This window comes from Chanos chanos, chromosome 4 (genome assembly GCF_902362185.1).
Source record: "Chanos chanos chromosome 4, fChaCha1.1, whole genome shotgun sequence".
NCBI classification, from domain to species: domain Eukaryota; kingdom Metazoa; phylum Chordata; class Actinopteri; order Gonorynchiformes; family Chanidae; genus Chanos; species Chanos chanos.
The window spans coordinates 24,982,254-24,997,861 of record NC_044498.1 but is presented as its reverse complement, the minus strand read 5'-3'; the positions used below and the strand labels follow the sequence as shown (position 1 = coordinate 24,997,861).

The 15,608-nt window shown below is 38.6% G+C and overlaps 3 protein-coding genes across 3 annotated transcripts; 2 read left to right on the top strand and 1 right to left on the bottom strand.

Moving 5' to 3' along the window:
• Positions 1–1,831: 1,831 nt before the first annotated feature.
• On the bottom strand, positions 1,832–5,149 carry abracl (ABRA C-terminal like). Its single transcript, XM_030772850.1, has 3 exons — positions 5,091–5,149; positions 3,032–3,097; positions 1,832–2,178 (listed from the first exon to the last, which is right to left on the bottom strand). Exons 2-3 carry the CDS (start codon positions 3,090–3,092, stop codon positions 1,994–1,996), a joined length of 246 nt encoding a protein of 81 aa, XP_030628710.1. The 5' UTR covers positions 3,093–3,097; positions 5,091–5,149; the 3' UTR covers positions 1,832–1,993.
• Positions 5,150–5,464: 315 nt separating this feature from the next.
• On the top strand, positions 5,465–9,052 carry slc25a27 (solute carrier family 25 member 27). The gene is made up of 9 exons (XM_030772014.1): positions 5,465–5,780; positions 5,922–6,110; positions 6,383–6,467; positions 6,743–6,865; positions 7,170–7,282; positions 7,400–7,484; positions 7,578–7,670; positions 7,770–7,872; positions 7,989–9,052. Exons 1-9 carry the CDS (start codon positions 5,693–5,695, stop codon positions 8,058–8,060), a joined length of 951 nt encoding a protein of 316 aa, XP_030627874.1. The 5' UTR covers positions 5,465–5,692; the 3' UTR covers positions 8,061–9,052.
• A 217-nt stretch (positions 9,053–9,269) lies between these two features.
• Positions 9,270–10,626, top strand: ptrhd1 (peptidyl-tRNA hydrolase domain containing 1). The gene is made up of 2 exons (XM_030771888.1): positions 9,270–9,480; positions 9,844–10,626. The coding sequence occupies exons 1-2, from the start codon at positions 9,271–9,273 to the stop codon at positions 10,012–10,014; spliced, it is 381 nt and encodes a 126-aa protein (XP_030627748.1). The 5' UTR covers position 9,270; the 3' UTR covers positions 10,015–10,626.
• The last annotated feature ends 4,982 nt before the right edge of the window (positions 10,627–15,608 follow it).

Genomic DNA, 15,608 nt, shown 5'->3' with positions numbered 1-15,608 from the left:
ATTTCCGCGGATTTTATTATAAAAATACCTGACGAACGCAACCTTTACCCAGAATGCTTGCTTGCAGGTGAGTGCAATTCTTTCAGCTTAAACACCATCTAGATTTCTGCAGATCTGACAGCAAAGGTACACCATGAAGAAGGCGTGTCCGTTCGGTTGTTTTGATTCCTGCTCAGAAGCGAGAATGGTCAGGCGCTGTTTTGCCCCTTTCTCCGTGACGAAACAAAGCCCCGCCTCCCGACCCATAGCTGCAAGTTATTATTAGAACGGGCTAGGGTGTCCCAGCATAAGGAGCGCTAGAATAAAGGGATTCCGGCTAGGGATATCTTCAGCGATTGTTCCAGTTTCCTCCTGTGACCGGCAATATTTAGAAATCCTTTCACTGAAACGACTCTTATTTTTGTAGATGACAATACACCTGAATGCAATCTAAAATGCTGCACAATACGACGTGACCTTACGAAGGACTGCACGAAGATTTTCAATTTATAAATCCAAGTCTGAAAAATAAACAGACACAACTTAATATGAAATGGATCGAAACATAAAAACACGTCCAGAGACCAGGGAAATTGGAAATGTTTAATCAGTAAAATTACAGTGCGCTGACAGAAAATCCTTTTCGAAAGTTTCATTGTTTCCTTATCAGAGAACTCAAGATGTACATGCAAACGGTATTGCTAAAGTCAATCGTGATTATGAAACAAATGCATTCAGTGTGAGGACACAGAAAACCCTATGGTCCAAGTTCATCTTTTTCTTTAATGTTTTCTATTGCTACCTAAATCTTTTTCACATTTATTCCTGAGCACATGCATTTACTTACACAAAGTTATTGCTCCAACCTGAAAAATGATGTCCTATGAAATATGAAATTACTTATATTACCATCAAGGTATTCACATATGTTTGTAAAGTTCCATCCAAATAAGACAAAGTCTAGTTGTGCAGTAAAGAGAAATTCGCATCAGGCTTTGAGTCAACAAGGTTTCCATTCACTCAGTTCAGAAACTGAAAAATATTCACCGGAAACGGCAAGTGTCACTGACAATTAATGAACTTCTGATTGAGCCCTTGTATGAACTGCACTGAATTTGTCTTGTGCTAGATTCAGTTTTGTAAAAATCTTGGTTTTTTTTTAAAGGTCTTTCAGAGGTAGAAGTGCCCATTCAAAAGTGTCAATTGTACATTTTGCTGTTAATAAAATATTACATTGTTTAAGGCATCTGTAAAAAAAAAAAAAAAAAAAAAAACCCATTAAAAATATCAAACCAATCAATGAGTTAACATTTTCAAAATTACATTTCTCATACAGGATTCAGTGTGTAGCTCAATATGAATTGTTTGATCATGACCAATCCTGAGGGATGTTATAGAATCAGCTGACAGTTTGGCACCAGTTTCCCTGTTGATCAATAATCCAAAAAACTGCACAGGAAACACTTTCTCTGTCTCCTTTTCTATGACTAGAAATGGAATTTGCAATGGATGTTATCTGCATGTTTAGATCTCAAAAACAAATGTTTGTTTACACATACAAAACCCTGAAGTATGCAAAAAATGGCACTCAAATGAACTCTGAGTACAAAATGAGCATCAGCATACTGAAACACTTTGTGTTTAGAAATCTAGTCCTGTTTTTGCTAAGAAGTTATTTTCCAAAAAGTACTTAAAAATGAAAATATTTCCATATAATTTCAAACACAGCCCACAAGAGGTAGCAATATGAACACGTAAACACAGAAATGATGCCAGCATTGGTGCGATGACTCTTCAGTGGAATTATTTGGGTAGCTAGAAATACTATTTTTACTACACTAATTTGATACAATTCACTCTGGTAAGAGAAAAAAAAAAAAGTATAATCTTATGCAGTTTGAAAGACAAAACATTCTCACGTATGTTTCCATAACAACATTTTTGTCCAATGTATCAATAATGATATCAGCACAACATGAACCACTGATTTTCGGTTCTTGAATGGCCGCAATTTTCAGTCTTGCAGCAGTATGACATCGACGTTGTCATGGACGCCTTGGAGAAGAAGCTCGCCGTCAAATGTGATGACCTTCTTCCGTTTGGCAGCTTTCAGTGTACCGACCAGAGCTTCAAACAGATTAGCACATTTGTCATCACTGAACAACACCCCAAATTTGACGCTAATCTTCCCATCAGCATCTGGAAGAGAGTACAACAAATTATTGCACTCTAAAACCTACGTTTGCCTAACTCTCAATCTAGAGATATACTCTCTTGCAGTGTACAGTCTGAATTCTTATCACAACTAAGTGAGATTAAAAAAAACACGAGACGGGTTAATTTCCCGAACATGATGTGCTGAGTATCAATTAAGCCACTGTGACAAAGATTTGTTTTTTTCTTTTTGCTCTGTTGTAGTCAGCAGTTTTTGAAAAACGCAAGAGCCACATACCGTTGAGAAGAAAAGCACTTCTGTCCACAATAACAGGTTCCTGACATTCCATCCTGACTTTACATCCTATGTAAAGCGCCCCATCACAGATATATAGGCCTACATAACATGACATAGCCTACACACTTAGAAACTCCATTAGGGAGTTGTAACTAAGACAGAAACCACTACGAAGATACTGCTTTCCATTAAGCAGTGCAAGACTAATGGAGCAAAGTAAACTGAATGTCACTGAGCTACTGTTTTCAGTGAGAGACTGCAAACAGATGACACTGTAGTCTATGCATCACTGACAGTGTTCAATGTCAAGACAATATTATTTGTGTAACCTGGGACAGGAGTTGTAACAAATCAGTACTTGTCCTCAGGATTTTTCCAATCAGTCTCCAGTTACTTCATCAGCTATACTCTGAACACATGCCTGTAATAACCATGATAAATACATGACCTGTTCCATACTGTTACCAAACTGCTGTAAACTGTTCACATATTACATTTGTCTGTCAACCAGCATAAACAAGTCACGGCTAATTCTGCTGTTTATTTGTTTATTTTTTTAAAGGCACTGAATAACTTCACTTGAAATGTTCAGGCACTTACTAGGGGCACCCAGCCGACGGATCTCTTCAACAAGTAGGGTTATCTCATGATCCACATTCATTTTGACTGAAAGCATAAAGCACATGAAAACAACATTAAATGTTTGAGTCACACAATATTTGGCCCATGTTGTTATTTTACAATACCACTTCGAGATGAAGTGACTGATAATAATGTAAAAGTTTCTCACACCAGACTTAGCCTTAGAGGCGTGTAGCCCTTTTACAACTATATCATTGAGTGGTCACTATCAGGTAGGACATTTTGTACTATTCTGACAGATCTTTGTGGAAACCCTGTGAATCCATTAAGAAAAGGAATCTGTTAAATTGGTTTGAACTCTGTTTTATAAACAGCTACTCCTAATGTACGAAATTTGCAGCGCTAAAAGGATGCTGTTTGATGTAGAGGCATCCATACCAGTGGGACCCGACACAGTACTGGGGCAACCAATTTTTAGTGCAGTTGCCTGGGGCGTCTGGTCAGTCACAATAGGAGCATATGCTGTGAGACTAAAAGAAGGTCTGAAATTTCCCCCCAAACTGGACAAACTCACAGTCACTAACGATTCTAGGACATGATGATGCTTTATCTTCCATTAGCTAGAGCATACGCCAAATAATTCTGTGTCTACGTAGTGAAGACAGCATTCGAACAGGCAGTGGCTCACGCTCCACGAGGACTTTTGGCGCAGAGATGCAGCGTGCTGTAACCTTCTCCAGACTCTAACCTTCTCCTCTCAAATGGACATCCTAACTGAGTCATGCGGGCCTACACATACTTCTTTAGTGACAACAAGTGAAGCTACATTTCTTTTAGCTGAAGTGGATGGTTATTCCGGCAGAATTTAACTATTTCATTTATTAATTTTAATCTAGCTCGTTCTTATCTTGTTTACATTTTTTTTTTTTTTTTACATCTATTCTGTGTAGGCTACATAAACAGAATTTCACCCCCAAAATGGCGACTGTTTGCCAGTTTACGTCAGCTTTATTAATAAAGTACTGCATTAACTACGGGAAAAATAAATATGTGATACATGACGGACGCATGAAAAACTTTCCCGGCCTGTATCACCCCTTCGGTTTGTCTGAGTTTATCATTGGGTGATAAACAGGTCACCACGATGTAAGCCGACATTACAGGTAATTACAGGTAAATTGTATCCAGGTAAGACTTTTCACCCCGCAAACCTTGACTTAATCATTATATTTGTGTATAAATCTAGGATGGTGCCACGGTCTGGCAATATCAGAGAATGCATGGCATCACATCCTCTCCACTCTAGTTCTCTAATAATTCCATGGTTTTCTCGTGACTGACCCAAAGAAACGTCAAGCCTGAGAGAGTGCAAAACGCACGCATGCGCGGAACATTGCATGAGCCTATTGAGTCTGAAGAGCAGGCCGGTAAAAGCATCCCAGTTGTGCATAGTGAATCACAGATACTGATTTGGATATCGTAACGAGGGCTCTGGGGGAACATAGAGCACACAAAACATGGCGTGTCTTGGGACATTTTTTGCCGAGACGGGTACACAGTCGCCCACATCTACCGTCACGCGCCGCACCCATGAAGTAATGTGGGAATGCCGCGAAACACCATTAGTCGACCTGAACTGCCTTGTTTCTTGTATCTGCCTTGTATTTGAAAAAACATATTGACAATAATAATCAAACGAATGCAGTTTCACGAATTCCTTGCCAAAACTACGTAGGCCAGTATAGCCTACTGGATTTTATGCAATTTGAGGTAGCCGGTGCAAAGATATGCGAAGGTTTTGCGATTGAGCCTTTGTTGCAAATGCGGAAGTTAGTATCAAAGACAGAGTCAACGGAAAATACTGAGGGCACTGTAATAACCAGTAATACTGACACACTGAAATAATTACAAATAGTCAAACTGAACGGTGAACCTTTTAAAGCTATAACCTAATTAAGCCATGTATGCTCGGCACAATGAGGCAATTAAAGGTTTAATGACTCATTGCTCTTGTCATAAATTGCTTTAAACAGAAGTTTGTCCAAAATAAAAACAACATAGCCGAACCTGTACATACCTCAGGAAATTTGCCGGTTGTGCTTACTTCGTTCCCTCTAAACTCACTGAGAAGTCGGATGACTGAGATGCAAAACCACCATAGAAGGCAATGTAGCTGACGTATGGTAGGCCACGCCCGTAAATTTCAATTTACAAATTTCATTAGTTTCAGCGTCACGTTGTACAACGTGAAAGATCGCGTATCTTATAAAATGCAGCTACGCAGGATATTTCCGAAATATTTATCTAGCTTTTGGACCAGTCTCCAAATATGTATTTCCGCTCCGTTGACCGCTAAAGAAGGATGTGGGATAGCACTTCGGGAAATGAAGTTTAGAGTGAGCAAGGCTTTGACTATGGTGTGGGAAGGAAGAAAGCGCGGTCTGTGAACCACTCGCAGTGCGCGTTCTAGCACATATTGACAGAGAAAAGGTCGTTTTCCCGTGCGACAATGTAAACACAAGGGCTGAATAGCTTTTCCCCGAAATTACAGCTGCGCGTGTGATTGCTAGTAATATGAAGCGCGTTTACTCGTGATCATTAATTTGTATTTGCAGTGTAATCTCTGGTGTTCTTACTGTTGCTACTGTGTCAAGTGTCAAGTCACTTTTACCATCACAAATGGTCTCAGCTGAAGAGGACAAATCGCAATGGCCGCGAGTTTCAAAGTTCGTTTTGTCAGCCTGTGCTGCCACTGTTGCAGAATTGGGTAATTCTCATTATTTTTACTGATCTCTCAAGTTCGATGCTAGTGACTTGCTATGCAATTAATGATAAAAATTAATATTGCATACAGCTCCATGCAACCCTTACAGCTTTAGCTAATTCTGAGTGCTCTTCTCCCAAATAGTCACGTTTCCTCTCGACCTCACTAAAACAAGGCTGCAAATACAAGGTGAAGCTGCCCTTCGAAAGCATGGCAGTAGGACTACTCAGACCATGTACCGGGGAATGATAAAAACTGCCGTGGGAATAGCGCGTGAGGAAGGTCCCCTAAAACTATGGCAAGGGGTTACACCAGCTATCTACAGACACATAGGTGAACTGGACTCTGTCATATTATTTTTAATGAAAATGGAGAATCTTTTTCACATAAGACCTTCAAGGACGTCGTTTTCTAAAACCTAAAAGTCTAAAAAAAAAAAAAAACGAGGACTAATATTATCAAGGCTTTTTGTTTTATATTTATTGCTTGTGTAAACACCACTTAACAAATCATCGATTCTCATAAACTCTCCGAATGGTTAGAACTGATATCTATGGTGAAATGTCTTTTGAACACAACTGGTCATTTGTTGTTCTTCGTAATAGTTTATTCAGGTGGACGCATGTTAGCGTATGAACAGCTCAGGGAGTCTGTCTTGGGGAGGTCGGAGGACGGCAGCTTTCCGCTCTGGTGAGAGCCGACATGAGGACTGCCACCGTTCAGCTGACAGCAGTCGTGTTTAGTTTCTGCTACTGTTAATCATATCCTACATAATAACTTCATTGGAATGTCATGGCCAAAACACCAAACTGTTTAACAACATTACGGTGTAACACATTTGGTTTCTAGAAATGGTATATTTTTCACTATATCGTCCCCCTTTTTTGATTTAACACCTTGTGATTAATTTCCATTGGAACACCTACACTATTTTACACTTTTATATGTTTGATCTGTGCTCCCAGGAAAGCAGTCATTGGGGGAATGATGGCAGGTGCACTGGGACAATTCTTGGCCAGCCCCACAGACCTAGTGAAAGTACAGATGCAGATGGAGGGAAAACGCAGGCTGGAAGGCAAGCCGCCGCGGTAAGCCAGGTTTACCCTGTTGTTGACAGGGATATTCACCTGCAAAAGAAAAGTCTTGTCATGGCCCCCTATCGAATTAATTACTTTTTCCTTGGTGGGCATACCTCATTTAAATAGTGTTGTACAGTAGTTGTCAGATATAAGAACTCATCGAAACCTGACGGACAGTGAAAAAGCCCTTGCTCTATCATCTGGTCACAAATTAAGAGCACTTTTGGCCCATTCATCCAAAAACTCCTTCAGCAACTTTTTATTGCAGTGTATGTGGGGTTTTTTGTTGTTTTTTTTGTGTCTGGTCTGACAGAGTCCATGGTGTGTACCATGCCTTTGTGAAGATCCTTTCAGAGGGAGGAATCCGAGGTCTATGGGCTGGCTGGGTGCCCAATGTCCAACGGGCTGCCCTGGTTAACTTAGGAGGTACAGAATTGTGAGCCATTTCAAGTGAAATCAGTGTGACTGTATGAAAAATACAGAGTGAAAATGTTGCAAATTTAAATTTTTCTGAACTGGTTCATTTTACATTTGACGCTATAGACCTTACAACATATGACACTGTGAAGCACTTTCTCCTGAGAAATACTCCTTTAGAGGATAACAGTCTTTGTCACGGACTAGCCAGGTTAGAGTCCTTCCCCTCACCTATGACATTAAGAGGTTAAAAGGCTTTGACATGCAGTGTTGCACACAGCTCATTTTCTATCTAAATCCACAGCACTTGTTCTGGTCTGGTTGCTGCTACAATGGGAACTCCTGCCGACGTGGTCAAAACAAGAATCATGAACCAGCCCCGAGATTCAAATGGAAGGTCTGTCTGTGAATGTCAGAGATCTGTTCATTAACACAAATGTAATGCTGTTTATTTTCTGTCATTGTGTAACTGCGCATTATCTCCCATCTCTCCTAGGGGCCTTCTGTACAAGTCATCCATTGACTGTCTGATTCAGTCTGTGAAAGGAGAAGGATTTCTGTCCCTTTATAAAGGATTCCTCCCAACCTGGATGAGAATGGTACGGTCCATTTCATCTGACATCCAGTTTGTGGATGATGAATTAAGATGATGTGTGCATGGTAGCACAGACGCTGCCATGAATACGCTCATTTTCACTGTCCTGTGGTTTTGTAGGCTCCTTGGTCCATGACATTCTGGTTGACTTTTGAACAAATCCGGAAGGCAGTCGGCATCAGCTCTTTCTGATGGAATGTCATCTGGTGTGTAAAAGAGACTGAAGACAAGGGCAGGGATGCTCAATTCTACTTCCATAGTACCTCAAAAGAATATCACATGTTTTTGTTTCTGTTTTTTTTTTTTTTTTCTAATTAAAAGTGCTACACCTGTTGACATCTACCTCCTACATCAGAATAGCTAACTTCTGTCTTGTTGTTAAGCATTACAGATTTCATTCAGTATGATTTTGATGCCTGAAACCAGAGGTAGTTCAAAATACACAACAAAACTGATAAGAAAACACTGTGAAAACATTGTACTGTCATTAAAACCATTAATAACAAATTTGAAAAAAAAAAAACAAAAAAAAAAGAACATTCCATTGAGATTCTACCACAACTCTAAATTTGACCCTGTCCACTGAAAAAAAACAAAACAAAACAGCACACAGTAATTTAACACTGACACCATTGCTCATTCGTAGATACTGCTGTGGTCCCATAGTAACCCAGCAACAGTGTTAAAGTATAATTATACCACAGGACAGAGCAGAGAATGGGTCACTACATTAGAGTGCAGCCCTCAACTTAAAAGGAGAAGACAAGCATGCTTAACGTGGTTTGGCGATTGCTTATTCTAATTATAAACATATTATCAACTTGTGTTACTTTTAGAATTTCCTTGTTTAGAAATCGCCTTTCTTGTTATTTTACATTTTACTCACTTGTTATAGTTTTTTCTTTTGTTTTGCTTTGTTTTTATTGAGTAACCAGGGGGGATAACCTGTAGAGTCTTGGGGTTTTCAGTTTCAGTCCTGCAGACCCAAATGACAAGACGTTTGTGCTCTAGTGAGGCACCGCTACGTCTGATTCAAGTTATCTGCTGATTACTGAATCATTGGCCACAGCCAGATGATGTCAGGCATTGCCTGAAATGTGTGGAGTATTGAGTCAACTGAATTGGATCACGAAGACATTTGATACTGCCATGCAAGAAACACTGTGATTTTTTTCTTACATTGTTCGAAGAAAAATAAAATCTCTTTTTTGTTGCACTTTAAGTACACAGTTTCTCGGTTTTATGAATGATTTCAGATCAGGAAAAGCCTACAGACAAGAAAGTTCTGTCAAGTCTGATGCATTTGAACGCCGTCTAATTTGTACTGCCACTTTAAGATGCACTGCACGTAGCCGGAAGATAAACACTTAGCGTCGTTTCTCTTTCCTCCTTTGTAGTGAAAATGGCAACCACAGGTAGTAACGTGTCTAAGCGTCTTGTCCAGTATGTAGTGGTGCGGTCGGACCTAGTGCATGCGTTGTCCTGGCCCTTGGGAGCGGTTATAACCCAGGCTTGTCACGCTGCTACCGCTGCCATTCATTTGAATTACAGCGACCCTGACACACAGGAGTACTTGGCTGAGCTGGACAACATGCACAAAGTGGTGTTGCAGGTTGGTTATCCTGTAACGCGGTATTCCCAAAAATTTGTCCACATGCTGCCGATGTAGGCTTCAGCACCCAGCGTTTTTAGATATTACGTTATTAATGTAACATCAGTCCATACAGAGACATGTCGTATTTTATTATTTAAAGTTTTCCTTGGAAGCAGTAGGCAATAACGGAATGTTAAACAGTAACGTCGTTTATTGACAAACTTAACTCATCATTTGCTCATAATTATATATCGTATTTTTTTAATCTACTCACAAGCCAGGTCATGTTTTTCTCAGAGTGTTAAATGGCACGTGGAGGAAATTGTTATTTCTGGTTAAGTTGGTGAACACTGTCAGTTCACATGTTATTTTGCTCCACAGGCCCCGGACGAGTCATCGCTGTCCAGCTTGTCAAATACTCTGACGGAAAAAGGAATTGCCCACAAACTTTGGGTGGAACAGCCAGAAAACATCCCCACCTGTCTTGCACTGAAGCCTTACTCCAAAGACATAGTGCAGCCTTTTCTACGCAAGTTCAAGTTGTTCAAATGACACTGTGGATATCCCAAGTCGCTAACACAGAAATAATCATGCTTCAGTTAGTGTATGCGTGCACATACATCTTACAGAAAATTGCATTATTTGCATCCACTAACTCAGGATACACTGACTTCATGTGAATGCTGACTTGTCTTTTTATAAGTAGCCTAAATGGTGACTAAACACAGTGTCCATCCATTGGATGGATGACATGGATTATAAACATCCTATTGGTGTGAAGTTGTTTAACGACTGCCCCTAAGTTGTGCATCATTATGTTTTGGCTTTCTAGTGTATGCAGTGTGTCCTCATAAGATGTCCACAGTGGAAAAAAGGGGAAGCTCTGTGTTTTGCTTGAAATACCTACATTTAGTAAAAAAAAAACAAAAAAACAGTGAAGTTCGGTTCACAGAGTCAGGGAGAAAATGTGAATGTTTTAAGTGGTACATTCAGGAAATTCCATTTGATAAAAAGGTGATGTGTGTTCAGTTCTTTTTCTGTCCCTACAAAGAAAGACAAGATTGTTATCTCATGGACTCACCGTTTTTCCTCGGAGCTTAGGGACATGCAAATGTTTGTAGCCCCTCTCTTCCAAAACCACAAAAATAAATATATTTAAAAAAGTATCTGAGGAACATATTGGATTTTATATGCTTTTGTAATTATAACTTTTAATAGGTATGTCTTACAGCTCTTTATAAATGGAATTCACATATTCTGTGTATGGCTATAAAATTATTACTACAGCACTGAGACTTTTTAGTGAGCTCATCTACAGTGAGAGCACCACACCAGTCCACACCAGCCTAACCCTGTGCAAAATACTGTCCTTGTCCAAACTTCATACAGCTTTAGCCATTTCATCATAATCATATGAAGGAAATATACAGTATATCCAGCAATTCAGAGGGCTCTAGGCATCATCTCTGAAATGACCACAAGACGACTGTAGATTTTACAGTAGAATGTAACTTTTCTCAGGTGCTGATTGGCTCCTGAGCATGTTAATAAGTTGTAGGTGATTAACAGATTGTCAGACTTTTTCCTTAGCTAGTTTGACATCGTGTGGAATTTATATTGGCCTTAACTAGTTTGATGATGCAATCTGGCATGTGACGATAGGGCTGTACCCACAGAGTTGACTTGAGTTTGAACCCTAGTTCACGTAACACTGATGACCAAAAGCAAAGAGAGAAATGAATGTATTAAGTCCTTTTTTTTAAATGGTGCTTTTATTGCAATGTGTTGCATTCTCACATTCATGGATGTTATAGAGATCTGTTAGTCAAAGCATCATGTCCTTCAAGGTCAATATCTTCACCTTGGAAAAGCAACAGAGGGGGGCCATACACACAGGATGTGAGTGTTTGTTTGTCTGTGTGTGTCTGTATGTTTGTGTGAGTGTGTAAGTGTGTAAACTTGAACTATCTCGGTTTGAGCAGCCACGTAAATCCATGAAGTGGACCAAAAGAGATAAGACTGATTCAGTAGATGCGAAACGCAGTTTTGCAGCCCGCAGGACACGCCCTGCAGGTGCTGGACCCAGCACGTGTCTGATTGTCTACAACGTCCTAAGAAAGGTAGAATTCACCAGGCAAGCCTGGATACAGGGAAAAAAAAAAAGAAGAAGAAGAACATGCAGAGGTCTCCCAGATACATCTTCATTCATAATGTCCCACACAGCTGCAATGACGCCTCTCCAGGAAAAAAAACAACAAAACAAAACAAAAAAAAAAATCAAAGTTATATAATACAAAACTGGACAACATGAGTAAAATGTATAATATATATTTTTATATATATATATTTATATATATATATGTATATATATATATATATTTATATTAATTCTAAAGATAAAAAGTGGAACCTTGTTTTGAGTGACCAGTGCCATTTGAGTGGAGAGTCAAAAGCTCTCAACTTCTCTAAACCACATCTGCTGATATCCATTTTTTATAAGGCAGCACTTACAATACTGAACAGATACCTCAGGTTAACAGAAGCTCCTACAGTCATGAGAGACAAAGAGAGGTGGTGAGTCAATGAAAAGGGAAAAAAAAAGTCTGGAACTTTCCCCTTATCCATCATGAGGGATGCAGGTTAATAAAAGGCAGTGTTGATTTTTTTTTTTTTTTAACCAGGACAACCACGGGGAACCTGAAGGGTATGAGTTTGCATATGTTTTGCTATCTCTTGGCGCTGAAAGGGTGGCAAATGACCCGACAAAATATCTAAAAAGCCCATAGCCGGGGAAAAAAATAAAAGAAAGCTGAGAGGAAGGGTTAATAGAGGAATGTCTTGAAAAAGTTTAAAGCTAGAGCAGAGAGCAGACATGAATGCGCTAGCGAAGGTGAGAGAGGGAGAGGGGGAAGGGGGACCCCTGAAGGTTTACAGAAAAAGGCATAGTTTAAAACTGTGGACCTGCAGCAGAACAGACACTATGAACCACCAGAGAAAGGGTCAGCAGGCATCCCAGCCCTCCCAAAATGATCAGAATGACACGGGGCTATAGCCAAGTTCTCTCTTAAGAACCTGAGGAAATTACGGACTTCAAATCACGTAAGCAAATTTAACACTCCACCTCATACAATACATTCAAAGGGGCTTTTCTTTTCTCCAATAGTTGATTTGATAACAGTATTCTTTGCAATGGCCTCTTTCCTCTTAATTCAAATATAAAGTGCAAAATTAGATTGTATTCCTTGCAAATTCCTGGAATATTTGATTTTTTTTTGTAAAAAATTCATGTCAAATACAGCAAACATGTCTTACAAAGATTAATATAATAAAACGTTCATTAAGAAGAGCAGTTCCATCAAACATTGAGGATCAGTCCTCTACGCAGAAAATATATACAAGAGGCACCTCAAATTTGGTACAAAGAATTCAGCTAAATAATGTTAAATATCGAAGAATAATTTGCATCAGAGTAACTTCTTAAACTGTTCAAAATTATGCTCTGAGCTACATATAATGTGATTTTCCCGAACAATACTACTAAACAAAAAAAAAAAGTAAGGTAACATGCAATATGTTTAGGTTTACTGAGAACACCTGGTGTCAATGTAATTACTTCTCAAGATGTGGAAAACGATCAGGAGAAATGCTTTTTCATTTAAGGTGCATAGCTAGCTTTTGTTGACGCCTTCTCCTGAAAACAGCCTGTAAAGGCATTTACATGTTTGATTGGAGTTAGCGGCAAAGGGGAGAGGTTTACATGTCACTGAATTTTGAGAATTTCAAAAGAAAATAAATACTTGCAAGACAACTTAATTGCGAAGATATCTGTGAAACTCTTGGGGAGAAAACTGGTGTTTAAGAACAGGGAAAAAAGAGAAAAATCAAGAGGGAAGAAAACAAAGCGTTGTATAAAGCTAGTAGTGTTCAATGCTAAGTTACAGAACATATGGTTAGGGGAAAAATAATGAGCGCTACATTTCACCTCTTCCAATTGTACGAAGCTTGCATATGATATGAAGTCAAAACATTTGAAGCTTTGGTCGTTATTTCTCAAAATGAAATCGCACGTGGCAAAGAGACTAGATCAGGCGGTCACCAAAAGCCCTCCGGAAAAAGAAAAAAAAAGGCAAAAGAAAAATGCGCACTGTTCTCCTCAAATCAAGGTTCCACCTTCTCAGATCTGTTTCAACTTTTGACAATAGAGAAATTAAATAATATGGCCTTTTTTTTTTAAATTAACCCGTACAAAAGCCAGTCCACACTGCTTCTCTCTCATTTAAGTCACATTCAGCAGTCGCTAAACCATTCTCTCACATATAGAGCAATCTGATCACCCACAGGAAAGTAGCAGGTATTTAAAAAGAAAGAAAGAACACAAAAAATCAGGACATTTTTTTCGGTTTCCATTTTAAACACCAGATATACAGTATTGATCACATACATCCACTCCTCAGACAGCCTTTGAAGAAGAAAAAAGAAAAAAAAAAAAAAAAGTGGAAGCAAGAAAGTTATTATTACCACAAACATGGAGCACTACATACTGTTGATTTGGGACAGATATATATATATATATATATATATATATATATATATATATATATATATTCACATTTGTCTGTTATATACACGCTTGAGCCAGGTTTTTAAAATACCTCTGTACCATGGTCCTGGTCTGACTGTGGCCACTGTGAAATCCTTGCATAAAAGAATAGCTAACTGTCAATAGGCACTGTTAAGTAGTGTGGTACATTTGGCATTGACAACTGTCAAGATGGTTTCAAGAGGGAGTTTTCTATAAAAAAAAAAAAAAAGAAAAAGAAAAAAAAAAGAAAGGAAAGGGGTAAAAAAAAAAAAGAAAGGGAGTGGGGGGTGGGGGTCAATGAATCCAATTAACTACTGCTTATAGTATAATCGCATTAGCTTGCCACTTTATCTATACAGGAATGCCTGTTCTGAAGGAAATACGGAAGGACAAAGAGGAGTCACAGAGGGATACACAATTTTCTCTCTTTTGTTATGAATTTTTCAAAAACAACATGCAAGTCCAAATATGACCAGGAGAAAACAAAAACAAATATTGAGTACAGAAAACCACTGTAATCCTAAAGCCTTACATTCTGTTGAGACCATCTTGCTTCCTTATTTTTGAAATGTGTATGTACATATTCATATACCAAAAAATGACTCAGGAAATATCCTCAATGGCCAACAAGACAGATTGTCAACTCCATCAAAAAATGTGTTTGTCTTTGACAGTTTTTCCATAGCCTCATAATGAAACTTTAAGTCACAACTTGCTTTACATTGCAATAGCAACAAAACGAAATATGAATACAAGTAGAATGCCAAATATAACATTTACTTTGTGGGTCAACCTTGCTATATGACTTTTTTTTTTTTTTTTTTTTGCTGTATTTGACTCAAACTGTGACTGGTAATTGTTATTTTTACACTTATTCTGGTAATATTTATTAAAATGTCTAACATTAAAGGTCATCAATTTAACTGATCGATCTCTCATTGTAACTTTTCTTACATATATGCATGAATCTTTGATAAAATCTTCCCTCTAAAACTCACAATTGTCAATAACATTAAAGAAAGAAAATTGATGTTTTTGTAAATTTTCTATCTTAGATTTGGTAATATTAGGACAACATGTATGGTTGGGCCATTGGTAGGACTGAGCCAGTCTTTGTATACACAACACGCGCACAGACACACACCACCGAGACTGTACACAAAGTGAGTTACAAATAAGAGCGCACAGCTGAAGGAGGAGAAACATTTCCAGAAAAGGGAGAGGGCCATCTATGCTACAACTCCACATCATCTCCTGTGATCTTCTCTTGACACACTTTTTGTGAAATACCTTGTATATATATAAATATATATACACAGTGAGAGAGCATTTGGGACCATAGAAACAACCTTTAAAAATTACAGAGGCTTTCACTGGCTAAAATTGTTATATCCGATACCACAGAACACAATAGAAGAGGGGTGGCAAACAGTTACGCATATGATTAGAATTTGCTTTTTTTTTTTTTTTTTACTGTTTTGAATTTTGCGAGGGTTCCTAACTTGGCCTCGTTTCCTTATGTACTGTTATTGCGTGTTACTCTTTAGTTGTGTTGACAGGATTC

Bases quoted from the DNA above. Each gene is read 5' to 3' on its own strand.
- slc25a27 (XM_030772014.1), top strand. From the start codon at position 5,693: ATGGTCTCAGCTGAAGAGGACAAATCGCAATGGCCGCGAGTTTCAAAG. The intron at 7,283-7,399 runs GTACAGAATTGT...TTGACGCTATAG, and splicing joins TGCCCTGGTTAACTTAGGAG to ACCTTACAACATATGACACT. The intron at 7,671-7,769 runs GTCTGTCTGTGA...CATCTCTCCTAG, and splicing joins CCCCGAGATTCAAATGGAAG to GGGCCTTCTGTACAAGTCAT.
- abracl (XM_030772850.1), bottom strand. From the start codon at position 3,092: ATGAATGTGGATCATGAGATAACCCTACTTGTTGAAGAGATCCGTCGG. The intron at 2,179-3,031 runs GTAAGTGCCTGA...ACTCTCTTCCAG, and splicing joins CCGTCGGCTGGGTGCCCCTA to ATGCTGATGGGAAGATTAGC.
- ptrhd1 (XM_030771888.1), top strand. From the start codon at position 9,271: ATGGCAACCACAGGTAGTAACGTGTCTAAGCGTCTTGTCCAGTATGTA. The intron at 9,481-9,843 runs GTTGGTTATCCT...TTTGCTCCACAG, and splicing joins TGCACAAAGTGGTGTTGCAG to GCCCCGGACGAGTCATCGCT.